The sequence below is a fragment of the Callospermophilus lateralis genome, chromosome 6 (assembly GCF_048772815.1).
Source record: "Callospermophilus lateralis isolate mCalLat2 chromosome 6, mCalLat2.hap1, whole genome shotgun sequence".
Lineage (NCBI taxonomy): Eukaryota > Metazoa > Chordata > Mammalia > Rodentia > Sciuridae > Callospermophilus > Callospermophilus lateralis.
In genome coordinates, this window is record NC_135310.1 from 77,261,993 (window position 1) to 77,282,515 (window position 20,523).

Here is a 20,523-nt window from a genome sequence, read left to right on the forward strand (position 1 = left end):
TGAGTCACATTCACCAACAGAACTAGAAATAAATTCCTAATCTCTATTCTATCCTCATTTTGGGTCATTGATCCCTACCTGATCCTTGGAGAATCTTTAAGTTTTATTCTGACTTTTATACAAAGCAAAATTCGTCCTTGGGCTACCCACGTGCAGATTGTTAGTATGCTTGGGTTGGTTAAATTTTAACTATGTGCGTGTTTCCCTGTCCACATGGATCTTGCCATCTGAAGGAAAACATTTAGATAAGCATCTACCTGAAAAATTAGAAGACATTTAACAGGAAATGGTGCAAGAGATACAGGTTCCCTCACTTACTATCTTCCTGTTCCTCCTTGAGAATTGGGTAGTAAAGCAAGATATTCCAGGGGAGTTTACAAAGTTGGTGGGAGGAATTTGTAGTGACCTAGAATGGTACAGCACTTTTGTTGTGATCATGGGAAAATTATTTCACCCTTTGAGGCTTGGTTTTCTCATGGGTTATATTGGAATCAGATAACTTTGAGTGAATCAGGTGAGCTGATGTACATGAAAGTACTTATTTTTAAGGTACTTAAAAATTACTTATTGTATTTTGTCACATATAAAACAAAAGTTAGGCATTCTTGCTATAAGTTTGTGAGTCAGTTGTTATAGCTTTGTCCCCTATCATTTAAAGTCAGTAGGTACTTGGTATCACCAAAAATGCAGGGGGCCAGGTTTTTATTATCTGTTCCTTCTTGGTCTTTTGCTTGACTTATTCTAACATGGGAATTTAAGTCATCTGGAAAATTTCTTGTCAGCAGGGAGTTTCCCTATTCAGCTGTTCTGCAAGACTAGACGCAGCTGCCTGTCTGTCAAACCCCAGGCACTTTCAACTCATCAGATCAGAAATAAATAATATCATACTTCTTTTGACTCAAATTTAGTCTTTAAAGTAGAAGGCATGTATTAGCCTGTATAGGCGGAAGTGTTCTGCATTTATGGACATAGGTTTGTGTGACTGTGCTAATAGGTAAGCCCCAAATCCTCTGTCTAAACAGAACAGAGAGCTTAGAACATGCACATCAGATGTAATTATTTGGGTTTCAGTGATGGACATTATCATTGCGGTTTCCTTTTTTATAAGGCCAGTGGTTCTCCTGGTTCTGCTTGTTCTACCATATAAGCAAACTGAGATTGACCACTCATCATTATAATTTTGATAGCTCATTAAAAAGAAAATAATGCTATCTTATAAAGAAGAACTGAAATTTGTTTGGCATTCTCTAAAATAATTTCAGAAATATGCTAAATTTAGATAATGATGAAATTATATTATTTTGCTTGAATAATCTTCACATTGCTATTGACAATTGCTCCTTAACATGTAGACAGAGGCATGTATTAGTCATTTGTTTACCTTACCCCAATACACTGTACCTCAAGTCATTTTTGAATTGGTAAGAACATAAATTAATTAATTAAATGTATATACCTACTTGGAGAAATTTTCTTGAGCTATCGGAGGCACTCATAAAACAGGAACCTACTTTTCATTTTCTGGTGAACAGAAAACCTAAATAAACTTTTGTTTCCTTCATTCAAAATCAGTTCATTTAAATCTTCTGAAATTGTACATTTGTTTCTGTTCAATTAATGCAAAGTAGTTTTTCTTTTGATCTGTGATTTGTTTCTAAAAGCTATGCTAATTCTCTCTGGGTTTTTATCAGAGCTATTCTTTGCTTACCATAGACATTTTGTTTCTTAGCTTGGAGAAAAGGAAGAATTTTCCCTCAAACTCTTGTATTCCCCAAGATGTCAAATATGTATCTACTTCCTAAAGAGAGAAATTAGTTAAGAAATAGAGAAGGAGGAGAAGCAGAATTTATGTTAATATTTATTATTATAAAATTGACCATTTGGTTTTATGTTCATATTTGAAAGTGTATTTTAAGGTAAAAACTTATAATAGATAATTTGGGCAAAGGACCAGGACAGTTATATCATGAATTTTTCAGGTGATGACCTGTTGGGGCTGAATTTACTACTTCTGTAGGCTGAGAACCATCGTTGTGCTTCCCTTGTTGGGCCTGGCCCAGTCCTGATGCCTGCCCACACAGTGTAAATTCATAAAGAATGCAGGCAGACATAGTGGTGAGATCAAGCTGTGTGTGGGTCAAGGGAGTGTCTTCCAGATTCAGCCCTGAGGATTCAGAAGTCTCTTGCTTCTCTAGGCCTTAGCTTCATCATCTATAAGCTGAAGTATTAATGGTAATTTTGTTTCAGACTTTGAAATGTTAAATGTAATGTCTCATAGAACCCTACATTTAAAGAAGGGAAGGGCCATGGCCCTAATTACAGGACAGAAAACAGATCTCAGTTTACCTGTCATCTGCTTTTCTCTCCCAGTGTTTTTGAAAAAAATACTAAATGTAAGATACCTTTCATCCCTTCTGAGATATTGAGCTTCCCAGGATATAAACTTAGATTTCAGTTATAACTTTTAAAATTAAGATTGTTGATCATAAACTGCTAGGAATAATATACCGAGGGAATGAGAAAAAAAATTCATTTTTACTGAAAATCTGTTTAGGATATACTGATCATTGGAATCATCAGAATTCAATGTTGTTTCTGTGGTTTTCAAGCTTCTTACCTGACTTACAGCAAGACATACCTTTTATTTTATTATCTAGTACAGATATATATACAGCCAGTGGAAACTGTTTTTCTGTACTTATCCTTACTATAAGCAACACACTTTATTTTTTACTGTATTTTATAATTTTATTTATTTTTAAAAAAATTCTGGTCATAACCCTTTCAATTGTTTACACGAGCCCCTAATAGGCCATGAAATTCTGCCCTTTTCTTAGACCTGGAAAGAATTTTCAGAAGTTATAGATTCCTGTGTGTCCCCAGATGATGATGAGAGCTGTTGTCCCCTATGCCTTTTCTTTTTATTCATACTGCCTCCTTAAGAGGCGAACCTAATCAGCCAGATAGTTAGAGCTGCTATCTGGGCATTTCTTCCACTAGCAGAAAAACTTTAGAGTAAAACAAAATAAAACAACAAACTTCTGACTACAGTGTTAGTTACCAGAAGGTTAAAGATATCCTTTCACAACTGCAAACACACTCTTTAGGTATAGGTGTAGTTTTGTTTGAGCTGATCAAAGATTTTGAATTTGGCTTATTAAACTGCCCACATCCTGAAAAACATGAGGCAGGTCAATTGCTGTGTTCCCATAAGATTTTTTCCCCTACAAATTTGTAAATATCCCCAAACCTGAATTCAAATCTACAGCTCAGGAAAGATATAATAGTTTGTTAACTAAACTCATGTATGAGTATCTGAATGTAGAATCCCAGCAGCAAATAGAAAATCCCACTTGATGAGAATTTTTTTCTCACCAATCCTCCTCCAGCCTTCAAAGCATAAAACTTATAAAGGAGAAAGAATTCACCCACAATCTCATCATCCAGAGGTGATCACTATTCATATCTTTGTATGGGTCATTGTTACTATATTTTGATTTGGTTGTGACAAGTTTGTAACCGATTGTGATACTATTATCTTTTTAAGATTAACAAGAAACATCTCATTATGTGATTAAATATTTCCTAAACAGTATTAGTAACAGCTGAATACTACTGGATTCCATGGTGTGAATTTTCGTTTCCCTAACTAACTTACTTATGTTGGGAATATAAGAGGTTCATAGTTTTTCCTCTGTTACAAATTATGTAATGCACATCTTTGTACATGTAAATCTTTTCTGAATTTGGAATACATCCTTAGCATAAATTCTCGAGAGTGGAATGATTGGTTAGAAGGTAATTGAACCACATTGTGGATTCCTACAACAGAGTCTGAGAGGGCCAGCTTCTCCATTCTCAAGAGTCTGAGTTTTGAAGAAGCCTTATGATAGAGATATGGGTTCTTCTGGCAATCCAGAGACTTTGTGAGCTACACACAAAGCAGATGCTAAGATGTCTTTAAAGTTGCCTAGCTCTTGAGCAAACATATGCAGTCACAGATGAAGGAAAAGTTTACTCTGAAGAAGACTCTTTGTATAAATACTTATTTTTAGGGTTTTTTTTTTTGAGGTTCATGCAATTTAAATAATCATTTCAATCTCATTTTTAGTTTTATTGGTTTATTGGTCTTATTTATAATTTGTATCATTATAAATATAATTCTTATGAGTTTATACTTGTATTTTAAGCAACAGTAAATTTGATGTTGATTTCCCATGATTGTACTTAGGGCTTTATCAAAATAATGATTTTGTTTTGTATTTTTATGAACATTTTACAAATAATTTCCTAACCCTCCCTCTTCTATTTGACATATTTTATTAAAGTCATTTCTTCATTCTTAGAAATGTTAATTTCCAGCAAGACTTTATTATATGTATTAAATATTGAATTTTGGTGTCAAGATTTGTCAGAGGTTTCTGATTATATTTGGATTTTCTTTCCTTGGTGTAGATTATTCTTCATTCTATGCACAAATACCAGCCAAGAGTGCACGTGATTCGCAAAGACTGTGGAGATGATCTTTCTCCCATCAAGCCTGTTCCATCTGGGGAGGGAGTGAAGGCTTTCTCCTTTCCAGAGACAGTCTTCACAACTGTCACTGCCTATCAGAATCAGCAGGTATTGTTTTTAGCTGGTATCTTTTTAGAATGTTTCAATAGGTGGTATATTGGTATATCTAAATATCATGAATCATCATACAACTTTTGCCATATAAAACATGCAAAGCATATGTATGCATATTTATAACAACAATACTTTATCCATAATTTCCCCAAGTATGGCTTCTCCCATGTGTACTTCTTTAGATGATAGGAGATGAACATGTAAAATATGAACAGAGAATTGTATTGTAAAGCACGGGATTTGGTTTTTAAACTGCCGGCCATGAAAATATTTCAGAAGCATTTATCCTGTACGTTCATTTTTGAGTATTTACAAAAAGGGCTTTTTCATTTCAAACTATGTTTTATGGGTGATAAAGAGTGATTTAAGTATAATAGTCTGAAAGATTAGCCATTGTGAGGTAGTCTTTTCATAAAGTTTGAAATAATTTGAGAAGTAAAATATTTATTTTCTGTATTAGTAAACATTAGGCTGTGTTTGCTTGTGTCAAGAAAGTAGAATTAAATCAAAGGCAAATGCTTAGTGCATGTAATTCTAGCCAGTTCACATAAGAAATGATTATGTAATAGCTGATATGGCCTGGAGGTAGATTTTTTTTTTCTTTTAAATTTCAGCGTGGGCTGGGGATGTGGCTCAAGTGGTAGCGCGCTCGCCTGGCATGCGTGCAGCCCAGGTTCGATCCTCAGCACCACATACAAACAAAGATGTTGTGTCCGCCAAAAACTAAAAAACAAATATTAAAAAATTCCCTCCCTCTCTCTCTCTCTCTCTCTTTAAAAAAAATAAAATAAATAAATAAATAAATTTCAGCGGTCAGCCAAATTGTTTTGGGTCTTCACTTCTCCTTACCTATGTATATATTTCAGTAAAAATTTAAGGATTTTCAAATTCTGTTGTGGTAACCACTGTTTTAAAACTTCTTAGGAGATGTAAGTCCCCCCATGTGTTCTTCAGAACTGAGGGGCTAAACACTCTTATTCTGTGGCAACACTAGTCCCTCAGCCAAAGCTGGCCTGTTTCTCACACTCACATTTCCATTCTGTCATAAACCCCTTTATGTAGAAACATGAAATATAACCTTTAGAAGGTCTAGAGAAAATTAGGATGATCTTCTCAAAATTTTAGGGTTGGGAAATGATTTTTCTCAGGGGAAGTCAGTGCATGAGGAGAAAATAGCAAAGCTTTAGTATACTTTTAACTACTCTGATTCATGGTTCCTATCTCTGTCTCTCTCTTACACACAAATTACCTTTGCTTTATGTGTTATTTTCTCCCACTTTCTGGTACAGTAAGTTTAATGTAGTAGGCTTTAGGCACACGTTAGTGACTAATACCAACTAGCAAACATTGACAAGTCGATTAGGAGAGTGGAAAAATTAGAAGGGAAATTGGTAACAATAACATGCAATTACATTCACTCTTAAATGTCCCAGCTACTAGTTTTAAGAACTTATGGAAATTGGTTTAACTTATTAGAACTAATAAAAATAAAACAAAGAACCTGTGCAAAATTGGTAAGCAGATTCACCCAGTTGTTAACAGCATGAGCTCTGCATTTTGGTTTCCTAATCCATTTCTACTGGCTAATAATTATATGATTTTGGGAAAGTTACTTGTAAAATGACACTTCAAAAGAAAACAAAATTGGGATAATAGCTTTGCATAAGCTGTTATGATAACTAAATTATTGGTATGAATAAAACTTCATATACCCATACATAGTCTGCATTCAATAAATGTGGTAATGTTAGTAATAAAAATAATAGTAATTGTGACATATTTCTATTTAGACAAACACAATTATATAAATATGTACTCTTTTTAGTAATAATATTTTAAATGTTTAAATTATTTAGTGTTATTTAAACATTACTGAAATGAACAGAGAATTGAACTGTAATGATCTGTGAAGACAAATACCCTTCACTGATAGATTGGAAGACATGGTGAATTAATTAACAAACTCTTTCATATGTCCGTTATAATATAGTTCTATCCACATATCAAGACAATGTCATATGGAGCCCATGTGTCTTAAGTGTTGCATGGCTGATTAGAGGATGGCTGAGAGCATGCACGGGCAGTCTAGGAGAACTGTAGAGGCCTTTTTTTGCTGTAGTGTTATCCAGCAAAGTTCATCCTCAGCCAAGATGGATACAATCAGAAATATATTATTTAACTTTGTAGATTTCTTAAGCCAATGAATTTAGAGTGCAAAGCATGGTGTACTTCTAAAAGATAGACAATAAATTAATTCCTTTGGGCAAAGTACAGATATGGTAAGAAATAGATGGGATGTTATTTATTAGGGTCAAGTTTAGGATGGCAAAAGTAAAATAAAAATAAATTTAATTGAGATGATTAGAACATTTGTAAATCCCCCTTCCTCCTAAATCTTGTGGTATTCGTGGATTCTTATTATAAGACAACAAATTGGAACTCCAGGTAAAATAATATTTTCATTTATTTCTACTACATGTATAAGATTTAATCTCATTAGAATCTTCAAGTAGTGGTTACCTCTGGTTCACTGTAGTGCTGAGATCAAGTTAGGATTCTAAAAATAAAATAAGAAAAGAATAAAATATTCAGATGAGTGCCAGAAAGGAAAGGAGAGACAAAGAAAAATACAGAGACAGAACATTAAAGTCGTCTGAAGAAGACTGTGGAAGAGCTTTATAACATTTAAGAATATGAATGGGATGATAAGTGGATGTTAGATATTATTTCCCATTACCTATTGCAAAAGAAACAATTAAACCACATCACAAAGTTCAAGGGAATAGCTTCAGTTTCTAGAGGATTTTCAAACAAAGGGCAAATTATCACCAGATGATTCAAGATCTCCTTTCCTAAGAATATTAAAAGCAAAGCAAACTTTAATCTATGGAGTTTGAAAAGGAGTGAGAAAGTATCTTCTTTATAGCATATGAATGTTCTGGGTGATTTCCGAAATTTTCTTTTAACTTTACTGCTAAAATATTAAAATATGTGGTGAATGTAAAGAGGAGCACAGTAGAATTCTCTATCAAGTTAACCTTTGAATAATTTGTAGTTCTGCAATTATTTATGTGTTTTATAACTTTATTTGATGTATGTGTAAGATTTGATGTGATTTTTTTTTTTTTTTTTTTCACTCTGCAGATTACTCGCCTTAAGATAGATAGGAATCCATTTGCCAAAGGCTTCCGAGACTCTGGGCGAAACAGGTAAGTGCTAGTGAAAAACCATTCTGGTTGTGACAAACTAAATATTTAAATTTGCTGATAGGGTATTGAAATAATTTCTGATGATAATTTAAATTGATCAATACTGTTGTATTTTGTATACACCTTTGGAGTGTGATGGTGTGGGCTGCCTTAAGGTGAACTTTCATGCATGATTCTGGTGTGAAGATGAAAGCTCTAAGTGGTTCATTGCATGTTGCTTCTTAAGAGGCCTTGAAGAAGTCTACCCTTATAGGCCAGAGCCCTTGATATCCCAAGTAAATGCCCTTTCTGCCTCTGCTATTGGTTTAGAATTTCCTTAGTGATGACACAACTGTTTGTTGATTCTGTCTAGTGAGTATGATTGGGTCTCTTATTATCTCAGATTTAAAACTGGAATATGAAACTCCTTCCTGTTGCCAAGAGAGCTGATGTTCTTTAGTTCCCAAATTTGTCTTGGTTCTGCTAACAGTCACATAGTTTATTTTTTCTGTGTTGTGTTTATGGTGTTTATACTAAGTGAGAGAGCTACAATAATGAATTCCATTCTGGTACTTTTATGAAAAAGCAGATTATCTAGCCTGTATGCCAAGAGTTTTAAAATTTATTGATATGATTCTATTTCAATATAGTTCAGTGCAACATTTTCTAAAATAACTTTTAGTTACAGAGAGTAATAGTAGACTAATGTTCTACAAAGCCCTTTTCCGGGTAAGACTTTGACTTACATGTTTTCAAAAGTCTCTTGTTTCTAACTGGGCACAGTAGCACACACCTATAATCTCAGTGGCTGAGGCTGAGGCAGGAGGATTTCGAGTTCAGAGCCAGCCTCAGCAACAGCAAGGTGCTGACCAACTCAGTGAGACCCTGTCTATATAAAATATACAAAAATAGGGTTAGGGATGTGGCTCAGTGGTCGAGTGCCCCTGAGTTCAAATCCCAGTACCCCTCCCCACCAAAGTATCTTGTTTTTAAAAAGAAATATATGAACGTTTTTAAAATCACTTTACTCCCCAAATCATTCTAATACTACTTGAAAACTTAGTATTAATTTGGTCTGTCTACACAAAGTCAAAATTCTCAGTTATTTTGGAGACAATTTCATTTGAAGTTTTAGGAAGAAAACCATTAGGTAACAGTCGAGATTTTTAGTTCTTTCATTTGATTGATTGGGCAAGGTAGGAAACAGAAACCTTTTCTCAGAATACACTAAATTGCCTACAGTGACTTGATGTCATCTTCATATGTAACAGCATCATTTAAACTCCATGCAATGTAAGGACTAAAATGCAATTAAAATTCAGCAAGAGTAGAATAACTTTCTGCAGGTGGATCAATAGGACTGACCAATAGGAGGCTTCCCTCTGAAATTCATCACCTTGTGGGAAGGTTTGCAGCTATACCTAATGCACAAGTTGTCTCCTATATTGAAATTATGTCTTTTTAAAAAATTTATTTTTATTTAAAAATGTTTTTGTGGTACTGGGGTTTGAACCCAGGGGTACTTTACCAGTGAGCTACAACCTCAGTCCTTTTAATTTTTTAGTTTGAGTCTTACTAAATTGCCTGGGCTAGTCTCAAACTTGTGATCCTTCTGCCTCAGCCTTCTGAGTCACTGGGATTATTTGACTTTGTGTCTTTTTAGATGTCTGTTTCAATGTGGAGAAAATGTTTGGTTGGCTTTTGCTAGGTTATAATAGCTTCTGATTAACTTGCTTTTCAGATGAATTTCTGAAAACTGAATGCAAATTCAACCATAATTTAGTAATCTAAGATCATGTAGTGAGGTGGTTAAAGGTTACCTTTGGGGTAAATAACTCCTCTACCCTTGATAAAAGCTTTGATGGAATCTTCTTGAGACTGTGTTTATATCAGATTAGTATTTACTCACTTCAGAATCTTGCACTGGTTTCAGGGACTTTCTTTTTAAGTAGAAGAGGAATTTATTAAAATTTATTTGAACTGAAAGAGGACTGCAGTGAGGCTTTGAATGTGTATATGCCAGAAACCATGTCCAAGCTATTGATTGTTCCAGCGAAGACCTCACTTGCTACCAACACTGGAGATATCACTGCTTATACCCTGTCAGTTCACTTATGAGGCCAAATTAAACAATATTCTTAAAGTATATTTTATATAGCTAATAACAATGAATGAACCTTTTACAAGTAGAAGTGAGATGATGTATATGAACTTTTCAGGAAATATACTAGATATGCAAACATAATGAAAAGACATTTGTTTATTTAAGTATAGTCAGTAAAAAAATTAGTAACACTGGGGAAAATAAACTACTAAGCTGTTTGGTATGGTGAGATCAAAATGCTAGGTTTTGATATTTCTTTCCCTTTGGCTATTTCAGGACTGTGTAGGCATGGCATCCAATAGTGCTTGCTATTATTTTTTCCTGACTGTAATAAAACTTTTAATGTTTTTAATGGATATACAGAAAACAAGAATTATATTTGAACTGTTTTTATAATTTTTTTAAATTAAAATTCCTTTTTTGCTTTAAATGTTTTAACAGTACTTTTTATAAGTAAAGTGTATGATCTCTGAGTTTTTGCTAGTGAAATAAGGTTGCAACTTTTTTTCTCTTGAAATTATCTCTTTTATCAAAGCTGAGCTCTTCATAGGTCACTTCCTAATATTAAATATCTATAGATCAATATCCTACATTTAAAAATTTGATATTAACATATTTGAGTCATAAGTATCAAAGATGCAAATATTAAAGAGAATTTTGTCAGCTTTAAATATTTATAACTTATGTTTTATTTTACTTTAGAAAAAAGAACCTAAGTTATATGTAGGAAAGTATAGTGATTTTAAGGGGTATGGAGAACTGCAATATTTAAAAATTTATTTTGAAAAGTTTTTATTAGTGTATTTACATAATAGTGGGGTCCATTTTGACATAATTTTTAAATTTGTTGATTGAGAAGAAAGTTCAAGAGAAAAAAATCAAAATAGTTCTTTATTACCCTGGTACTATTGTGCAGTTATTTTTAAAAAAAACAAATTTCTATTTTATTTTTTTCACATACATAAAATAAACAAATTGAGCAGAACAAGAAATAAACGTGAAATTATGATTGTTTAAACTTTATAAAACAATTTTCTTTAATTAAAAATTATCCTTTCCTGGCTATTTATGACTCCACAGCCTATTTTATAGGAATCAGTAGCTTTGGCCCTTAAAAGCTCTCCTGCAAGACATTTGCTATGTGAGAGCGAATTTATGTGCTGAGAATAGTTTCATTCTTCAGTTAGGCCTTAGGTTTGACCCTATAAAATTTTTTACTCAGGAAGGTACAAAAATTTCTTCTCTTTAAATACCTCAGGAAAAACATAACCATTTTACTAAATAAACTTGGCCATTTGATAGCATAAATTAGGGCAGTGATAAAACGTGGAAGTTGTTCAAAGGCACCTTGTATAAATTATCGCCTTGGCTACTCTCCTGCAGGAGGTGCCTTTCATCTTTTCTTTAACTAGATGGGAAAAGTCTCCATTACTGGAGAAAATGAAGGCTTTTTAACAAAAGTCCAGATTCAGCTAATAAATATTTTATAACTGTTTCCTGCAAAATATCTGAAATCCTTTCTGGAACTTGCAGTGTGAAACAGCAGCCTCAGGAAAAATATCAATAGCCCCAAATCAGATCACTTGTAGACATATCACCTTCAGAGCATCTCTTTAAAGCCTGGGGTTATATATTTGTGATACTTAATAAGTTTTGCCAAAAATTTGGTTTATATATTTGAAACATAGTTGGCTTTATACTGTTAAAGGAAATAATGCAGTAATACACATCTCTATAGTGAATAAATTTCTAAGTCCAGTGAATGCTACTTTATTATCTTAAGTAAATTCCCACAAGACTGTTTTGTAACACTTCGGTATCTTTAATATTGAAAACCACCATTATCAAAATTCATCTATGTGATAATAAAAGGCAATTTTAAAAATAAAGCTGTGTCCTAATGTTCATTTGCATTTAAAAAATCTTTTTTTTCTGGAACATCATAAAAATTTAGTATTGGTTTACACTAAATATAAAGTAATCAGCTAAATAGCACCCAGTATTTGTTACTTCAGTATTAATACAACTCACTGCTTGGGGGTCTGAGATTGAGTAGGCTTGCAAAACTGCCCAGAAATGAATACTTTAATGGACAAAAAAATGCTACTGAGTAGCATGATCTTAAATTTTACTTGTATTTTGGCCACAAATGTGATGTTTGATTTGGAAAAAAATAACTTAGAATAACACAACTTTAGAGCTAGAAAAGGGTTTCAGGGCTTTCATAACCTAATTCTCACTTTGTAGGAAGCTGAAATCCAGAGAGGTTAAGAAATTGACTTAAAGTCACACAATTAGTTTTAGTGATTTGCAGTCAAGCCCACTTCTTCTGATCCCAATTTAGTGTTCTTACCGTTAAATCATAGTTTCTGTGGCACATTATTATGTTAGAAGCCAGATTCTGTTCTTCTTTCCCACGTAGCTCAGATAGAACAAGTACAGTTCCCTCTGTGTCCTGCTCTTCTTTGGGTAGCCCATTCATATTATATCTGTAGGACTGGAGATGCCTTTTTGAGGTGCTCTGAGAACAGTATTCCCCTGAGCCTACAACTGAAAAGATGAGTCAGGTTCCTGAGTATACTCAGGAGATGTGTTCATGCATGCACATATGCTGCCCCTCCACCCATGCATAACTGTTCTTTTGTTACTAAGATGGGATAGGTGTGTTTTTCATTGAGCTGGGACAGAAATAAATAGATCAATGGAGACTTTATCTGCACATTCTAAGAAAGCAAATTCTGCACGTAAAATATTGGTCCAGAAGGAGTAGTAGTGTGAAATGGTTTTATCTTCACAAATCACTTCTGCTGATTGAAGAGGTTTTACCCTATAGGTAAAGGTGATGTGACTCTTGGTGGTCTTTTCCTCTAGTCTTAGTCCATAGTTCATGATTTGAGGGTACAGGGAATCCAGAGGAGGTAGCACCTGAGTTGTAGTTATCAAGCATATCTGACAATCACAAGAGATATCTGAGTAGTATTTGATACCTCAGGAAGCAGGAATTTCCTACAATAGAGGTATAGGTTTCATAAAAGCACACTATTATCTTTTTGGTGGGCTGGTGGCATTGGGGTTTGAACTCAAGGGCACTTGACCACTGAGCCACATCTCCAACCCTATTTTGTATTTTATTCAGAGACAGAGTCTCACTGAGTTGCTTAGCATCTCGCTTTTGCTGAGGCAGGCTTCAAACTCATAATCCCCCTGCCTCAGCCTCCTAAGCTGCTGATTACAAGTGTGTGCCACTGTGCCCGGAACAATGTTATCTTGATTAACAAATTGCTTAGGACTGAGGAGGTTGAGGGACGAGTTATAAGGTCTTAGCTCTTTTGAAAGTGGCTAATTGAGTGACGGGCCTCAATCCCACTTGATGTAAGGAAGGAAAAACTGAATCACTTATGGAAGGAGGCGATTTATGCACGTATTTAATTGTTGGTGTTTTAAAATACAGTCATGTCATGTAAATAGTCCATAACCAACTTTCCCTGTCTCTTTAAGTGTTTGTTCATTAAGTATGGGTATTGAGGCTTTAAAGTATTCTGTGATAGTGGTACTAACTTCATATAGTGGATGTCTCTTGGAGATCATCTTGCTGCTCTCCTACACCTTGCTGGGTGAGGACGGGAGAAGTCAGTGCTGCCCTCTTCTGGCGGTTCCATTTCTGAAAGGAGAGTCCAGCCCGGCTCATGGTGGAGATGGTGCCCCTGGCCGAAGTTGGTTTTCTTTGGAAGAACACTCCTTTGAGATGGCTGCTGAGGCACTGAATGATGGATAAAATGCCTCTTTAGAAAAGGTTTTTTTTTTTTTTTTTTACCGGAACATTCTTTTGTGGAAACACCCTTTTCATAGAGGGAAAAGCCCCATCACTGGGAGAAGGTGTATTCCAGATCGCAGCCATGCCTTGGATTCAAAACAGTAAGGATGGACTCTCTTCACCTCAGCCCCTTGGCCCAAAGGGGTAGTTTTTCTTCTCCCACATTGGCTTGGTTTTGGTTCCCAGGAATGTTAACAACATTTTGGGTGATTTTCCCTCTCCCAAGTATTTCTTTCTGACCATGGCAAGCTCCTAACCTGCGAGTATGGGGTATCCTATCAATTCTGGTCTTATTTTCCAAAATACTCATTACTGATGAAAGCTCCAACTTCTCCTAACTAGACTTCATTTGTCCCCCCATCCCACCCTAATCCTGATCCTGCTCTTTAGAATGGGTTTGGAAGCCTTGGTGGAATCGTATGCATTCTGGAGACCCTCACTGCGGACCCTCACCTTTGAAGATATTCCTGGAATTCCCAAGCAAGGTAACTCACAAAGTTTTCTGGACCATAGCTGTAGCCATTTCCTGTCTGAAAGCTCAGGTGCTAAAAAATGCACAATTATTTCAAATATGATGGTGACCTCATCACCAACAGGCCTAGAGTTCATATCTTTTCCATATGGTATGGGGATAGGTCAGAAAAAAAATGGTTGTTGTGGTTATAGATTAAATCTTGGATTTTTAGGCTGTTTATTTATGTTATTACCTTTATCTGACTCTTAAATTTTGTATTAATGTTGGAGGTGGACTTGTGGGTTCTGAGGCCAGTTAGTCTTCACGAGACATTGCTGATGCTGTTTCCAGTCCACCTTTTCTTGCCAGCTTCTTTCTTCCTTTAGTGTAAGTGACTCTAGGAAGGGTTCTCTTATTGAGTTGATGATGTGAAAGTTGGGTACATTCAGGCAGATTTCCTTGGGCTCATCGCTGAATATTTCCCACAAGTCTGGGGCTTGTACTTTCTTTGAGAAGATGACACTTTCTCTTTGGTCTGTTCACTAGGTAGGACTATCAGCTCACTGCTGTAGGCAGGCTTTTAACCACCTTCCAGTGATAATTTCACCTGCTGGGTTTTAAATTATTACTGAACATATTGGGCTTTTAGATTATTTTGGGAAGCTATGTAAGACACTGGCACTATAACAATGAAGGTTTTACAACCTGTCTAGTCCTTGGGATTTTCTTCTCCCTTTAAATTCTGTCAATTTTGCAAACATCAGGTTTACCACCACATCCAGAGAGGGAGGGTCAGCCACCATCACCACCACTGAATGCAGGATAACTACCCTCTCTAAGTTTCACAGGACTATTTATTTGCTGGACTTCTACTCTTGTGTTAGCATGTGATTCACCAACCTATTTTCTGGTTGGAAGTGGAGTTTTTGAGGGGCTAGACTATTGCTTTACAATGTGGCCAAGACTTGCCTTGTATAGTCATTGATGCACATAGGCTTTCAGTGAGAAGCTACAGATATGCTTGAGCAGGGTGTGGACTTGGTTCAGCTCTTTGCTTTGAGTCATGGCTGTTTCTTTGTAAGAAAATATATTGATCCAAAGCAAACTTTGCTGAAAGACAGGCTGAAATATAGGTAAAAATGTGGTGTTGTTACACTGTTGGAACAAGATACATGATAGAGATTGATGCTGTATAAAGTTGCTGATAAATTCAGTTATTTGTAATATTTATTATACTAAGAAATCTTTTGAGAAAGCTTATTAAGGAACAAATTATGAAAATTCTGTATGGCAGTATCTTTTTTTTCTGCATTACAAAAACACATCTTTCCCTAGGGAAATAATTTGTCTTAAAAATATTGAGATACTGGGTGCCATGGTGCACACCTGTAATCCCAGCGGCTTGGGAGGCTGAGGCAGGAGGATCATGAGTTCAAAGCCAGCCTCAACAACTTAGTAAGGCCCTAAGCAACTCAGTGAGACCCTGTAAATAAAATAGAATAAAAGGACTGGGAATGTGGTTGAGTGGATGAGTGCCCTTGAGTTCAATCCTCAGGACCAAAAAAAAAAAAAAAAAAAAAAGAAAGAAAGAAAAATATTGAGAGATACAGGACATGGTGGTGTGCACCTGTAATCCAGTGACTCAGGAGGCTAAGGCAGGAGGGTTTCAAATTCAAAACCAGACTGAGTAATTTAGTGAATACCCTGCCTCAAAATAAAAAAAATAAAAGACTTGGGGATGTAGCTCATTGGTAGAATACCCTTGGGTTCAGTCCCCACTACTGGGGGGGGGAACACATTGAGAGGATTTGTGTGCAGATTGTTTCACTATGAATTCAATGAGGTTCTAAATTCCTTGAAAACTGATAAATCATAAGTTCCTTCTCATCTGTTTAGCCCTTGCCACCCCTTATAACAAGCCATTTATATCATGTATTTAACAAACTAAAAGAAAAAGATGGCTATAGAGTCATTCTTTATATTTCAACTTCTTTTATAGGCAATGCAAGTTCCTCCTCCTTACTGCAAAGTACTGGGAATGGTGTTCCTGCCACCCACCCTCACCTTTTGTCTGGTTCCTCTTGTTCCTCTCCTGCCTTCCATCTGGGGCCCAACACCAGCCAGCTATGTAGTCTGGCCCCAGCTGACTATTCTGCCTGTGCCCGCTCAGGCCTCACCCTCAACCGATACAGCACATCCCTGGCCGAGACCTACAACAGGCTCACCAACCAAACCAGTGAGACATTCGCCTCGCCCAGGACTCCCTCCTATGTAGGTGTGAGCAGCAGCACCTCAGTGAACATGTCCATGGGAGGCACTGATGGAGACACCTTCAGCTGCCCACAGACCAGCTTGTCCATGCAGATTTCAGGAATGTCCCCTCAGCTCCAGTACATCATGCCTTCACCCTCCAGCAATGCCTTTGCTACTAACCAGACCCACCAGGGTTCATATAACACTTTCAGGTTACACAGTCCCTGTGCCTTATATGGATATAACTTCTCCACATCCCCCAAACTGGCTGCCAGTCCTGAGAAAATTGTTTCTTCCCAAGGAAGTTTCTTGGGGTCCTCACCAAGTGGGACCATGACTGATCGACAGATGTTGCCCCCTGTGGAAGGAGTGCACCTGCTTAGCAGTGGGGGTCAGCAGAGTTTCTTTGACTCTAGGACCCTAGGAAGCTTAACTCTGTCATCATCTCAAGTGTCTGCACATATGGTCTGATGAAGCCTTTAAGTTAAATCCATTTGAATCTGTCTAATGTATTTTTTATCTTCTTTTTCTTTTCCTTTTTAAAGCAATATGGAAAGTAACTATCTGTAACTTGTAAAATATGCATATAATAGAATATTAAGTTTCCCTGAGGTTTTTCACTTTCTCATGGTGAGACTGTAATTATCTATAGTGTATGTGGATACTGTATATACATAGCATGTGGCATATTTTAAGCCTCTTTTATATCCTCCTGTTCACCCAGTTGCTGAGTATTGGCATTCATACAGTATGTTTAATGAAAATTCTCAGACTTTTTAAAAAACAAAATGGTAAACTTAAAACTTGGCAGTGATACTAACCAGATGAAGACTTGTAACTTAATGTATCAGAAAAATGTTCTGAACAATTTCAAAATTGAGTGTTGATAACCAGCAGTAACCATTATATAGAGTCTTATGATTTCGGTTATTCTTAAACATTGTGGGAGAATCTAAAATGCAAAAGCCCGTTGAAGTGTTAGTATTAGTTCTGAGGTATTTGTAATTATGAAGGATTAGCTTTTACATTCCTGCTTATTCTTATTTGCCACAGATATTATGTGACCTCAGGTCTATAAAATTTATAACTCATATAATTTTTATTTTTTGATGGAAGGTGGAGGAGGATTGTGATTTGTTTTTCACTTTCCATTGGTCATACAAGAGGACTTACTCATCTGCAGAGAATAAATTTCTAGTATTTAAGATTTTTTGATCATCTTATTTAGTTATCAAATAGGCCATTGAAAACTGTTCTATAAACATTTTTAAATTCCAGTATTCACCAGGGAAAGAATATATGATATGAGTGGCAGCAAAAAGAAAATAAATTCACCTCACATTCTTTGATTCCAATGAAAAACATTTATATTTCTAAATCTTGAGGAATAATTTTATCAACTATCCCTTAGATTTTTTTTGTTGCTTGGTTTTTCATTTAAGATATTTTTTTCTATCTTGCTTTGAGCATCCTGATCCATGGTTTATGAGTAAGGAAAAGACATTTATGCTACTTATTTATGTCTTACAACTCCTGCAAATTGGAACTCCCCCTTTCCTTCCTTAACCATATCCCTCTGTCTTGAGTTTTTCAAAACAGGCAGGTCTTAGGCCTTTATGGTGTTAAAGCTGCAAGGAATTTTCAGAGGGTTATCTCTGACAATCTGTCTTGTGGGTGTTGTAGTCAAAAGCTAAAGCCCATCACTATAAAGGCCCTCTTGAAGGACTAAGGAGGAAGATACTAATTATGATAAAGGAACTATAAAACTTTTAACCTCAATAGCATTTTTAGCCTTGGAAGTAAACAAATGAAAACAGCATTACTTTTTTTTAAAGCCCCTAAATAATGTATACATGGTTTAAGAGTTCAAAACAACATTTTTTGAACAGTTTCTTGGGATAAAAAATATTTATGAGGTAAATAGAAAAGGCTAAGAATGCATGATAAAATGCATTAACCTTCTGTTGAGAAACTAAAATGATGCATCTGACTGACTTATTCATTACATATCATATATATGACAAGCAAAAAGAGTGTTTCCTTTCATTGCTTAATCAAATGGCTGTAACTCATCTTTAGTTTAATGTGTGGAGGGGATATAACTCCTGATTTGCTTCTTTAAAATAGCACCATTGTTAGATATTTAGGGGAACTTAGTGTTTGAACAGAATTTGCACAGGGTTTGACTCTGTTTATAGATACTGACAAATTTCTTCATGGATTCTGTAAGCAGTTCATCAAATTAATATTGATTTTAAATTTCAAATTAGCATTAAAGGGCATGAACTATTTGTAATAAGTAGACTTATATAATAAGCTTTTCCTGTGTACAATAGTAATATCAGGACAAATACTTGGAAAAAGGCTTAAAGAATGAGTTTATCCCAGCCTTAGTGCTTTGTGTAATTCAAGGAGAATATTTTTCCATCTTGAAAAACATAGAAAGTAATGCTTTATACCTATATGTATTAGTAAGTAGAGCATTTTCCTTTTTTTCTATCGGTAATTTGAGATGACACCACAATATGAGTAGAATTTTTAAATAATTTTTGGTAAAATTTATCGATTTTGTACAAATGCTATTTCCATTAGATTTTACTGTAAATATTAATTACAATGTTGTGTCAAAGACTAACCTTTTATTGTTATATTAAATGAAATACATACATTGATAATTATAAGTACATATCTGTATTTTATTAAAAATGCTTAAGAAATTATATTAAAGTGTGTTATTAAATCCTTTTATGATTTTGGAGGACAGTCATTTTAAGTCTCTATGAATATTTTCTCAAGAATAAGCACACATGTGTATATCGCAAACACAGAGTCTGTATCTCTCAATTACAAAGCAGGGGGAAGTGGTCTGCTGCTCATTTTTCATGTGTTAAATATAATTTCTTGGTGTGTTGACCATGTCATTGAAGGTGAAGGCCCTGACAAATGTTGAACACATGAAAACTTGGACATGAGAGGAGGAGGTTGGAGCGGTATGTTTTGTTTCAGGTCCAGGAAAAAAAGGCCAGGATTCAAGAATGGGCTGCCTGCACGACTGACTGGTGATGACAGATGACTTCTGGGCCCCTTGACTGGAAAACATTCCAAGGGACATCGTGATGGGATGAGGTTGCTGCTATCAAGACCAGTCACATTCTGAAAATTAACACTTGTTTCCATACAGGCTCCCTCCCTGAGGTCAACAGCTTTTCACAAGTGGGGCACCCAGTTGCTGACCCTTGATTTCTGGAATGTAGGGGGTCAGGAGACCTTTGGTTCCCAGAGAAGACACCGTGTAGCCTATATATATGGAAGGATTACACTCACTCTTTACATTAATTAATGAAATTTTGAGAAAAAGAAACCTCACTTTTAAAATGTAAAGAGCTCTTTATTGCTACCAAGATTTAAACCTATCAGTACTCACAACCTTAGTGTGAAATAACCAGCAGCTTTGGAGATAGCTGGAGATTTAATTAGGAGAAAAAGAAGAGTAGGTTTTTTAGCAGACCAATTCTGGGGAGATTTGGAAGGGAAGGAGAAGGTGCAAGAAGAGGAATCACTAACTAAACTGTAGGTTTCTAGTGCAGAGCCATCAAAAATAACCATGGTGAACTTGGTAAATGCTACACTGATGCTCTGTCCAGTTAGAGAGGATTGTAAAAACTTCTTTATTCCAAAGTGGAGTAGTGTTGGGTTTCCTCATAGGGAATTTATTGGCTTATCTACATGGATATTTTCCTAAGCGATCTGTTAGGAATTAAATAATTTTATTAAATTATTACCAAATGTTTTAATCTCATTGATCATCTATTTTCAAAAATAAGTGCTCAGAGAAGTTGAGAGTGAGGTTAAATATGTGAGCAGTTAAGCAGATGGACCAGATTATAGCATTCCAGGAGCTCAAAGTTTAAAAATTAGTGTCAGTATAGGAACAAACAAATAATGTACGTTCAAATATAAAGCATCTGACAGGTGTTAAATTTAGTATCTTTCTACATGCTGATAAGTTTTCAGGTAAGTTTCTTTTTGTGGAATTTTGGTGTGGTGAAAATATCATAGCCTTGGGAATATGGAAACTGAT

The 20,523-nt window shown here is 35.4% G+C and overlaps 1 protein-coding gene across 1 annotated transcript in view; it reads left to right on the forward strand.

Moving 5' to 3' along the window:
* Tbx18 (T-box transcription factor 18) overlaps positions 1-19,072 on the forward strand; it is a 29,885-nt gene extending 10,813 nt beyond the window's left edge. The window contains exons 5-8 of the mRNA XM_076858452.2: positions 4,456-4,623; positions 7,774-7,838; positions 14,126-14,220; positions 16,189-19,072. Of these exons, the coding sequence (XP_076714567.1) occupies positions 4,456-4,623; positions 7,774-7,838; positions 14,126-14,220; positions 16,189-16,913 (1,053 nt within the window). The 3' untranslated portion in view covers positions 16,914-19,072. The remainder of the gene's footprint in view (positions 1-4,455; positions 4,624-7,773; positions 7,839-14,125; positions 14,221-16,188) is intronic.
* The last annotated feature ends 1,451 nt before the right edge of the window (positions 19,073-20,523 follow it).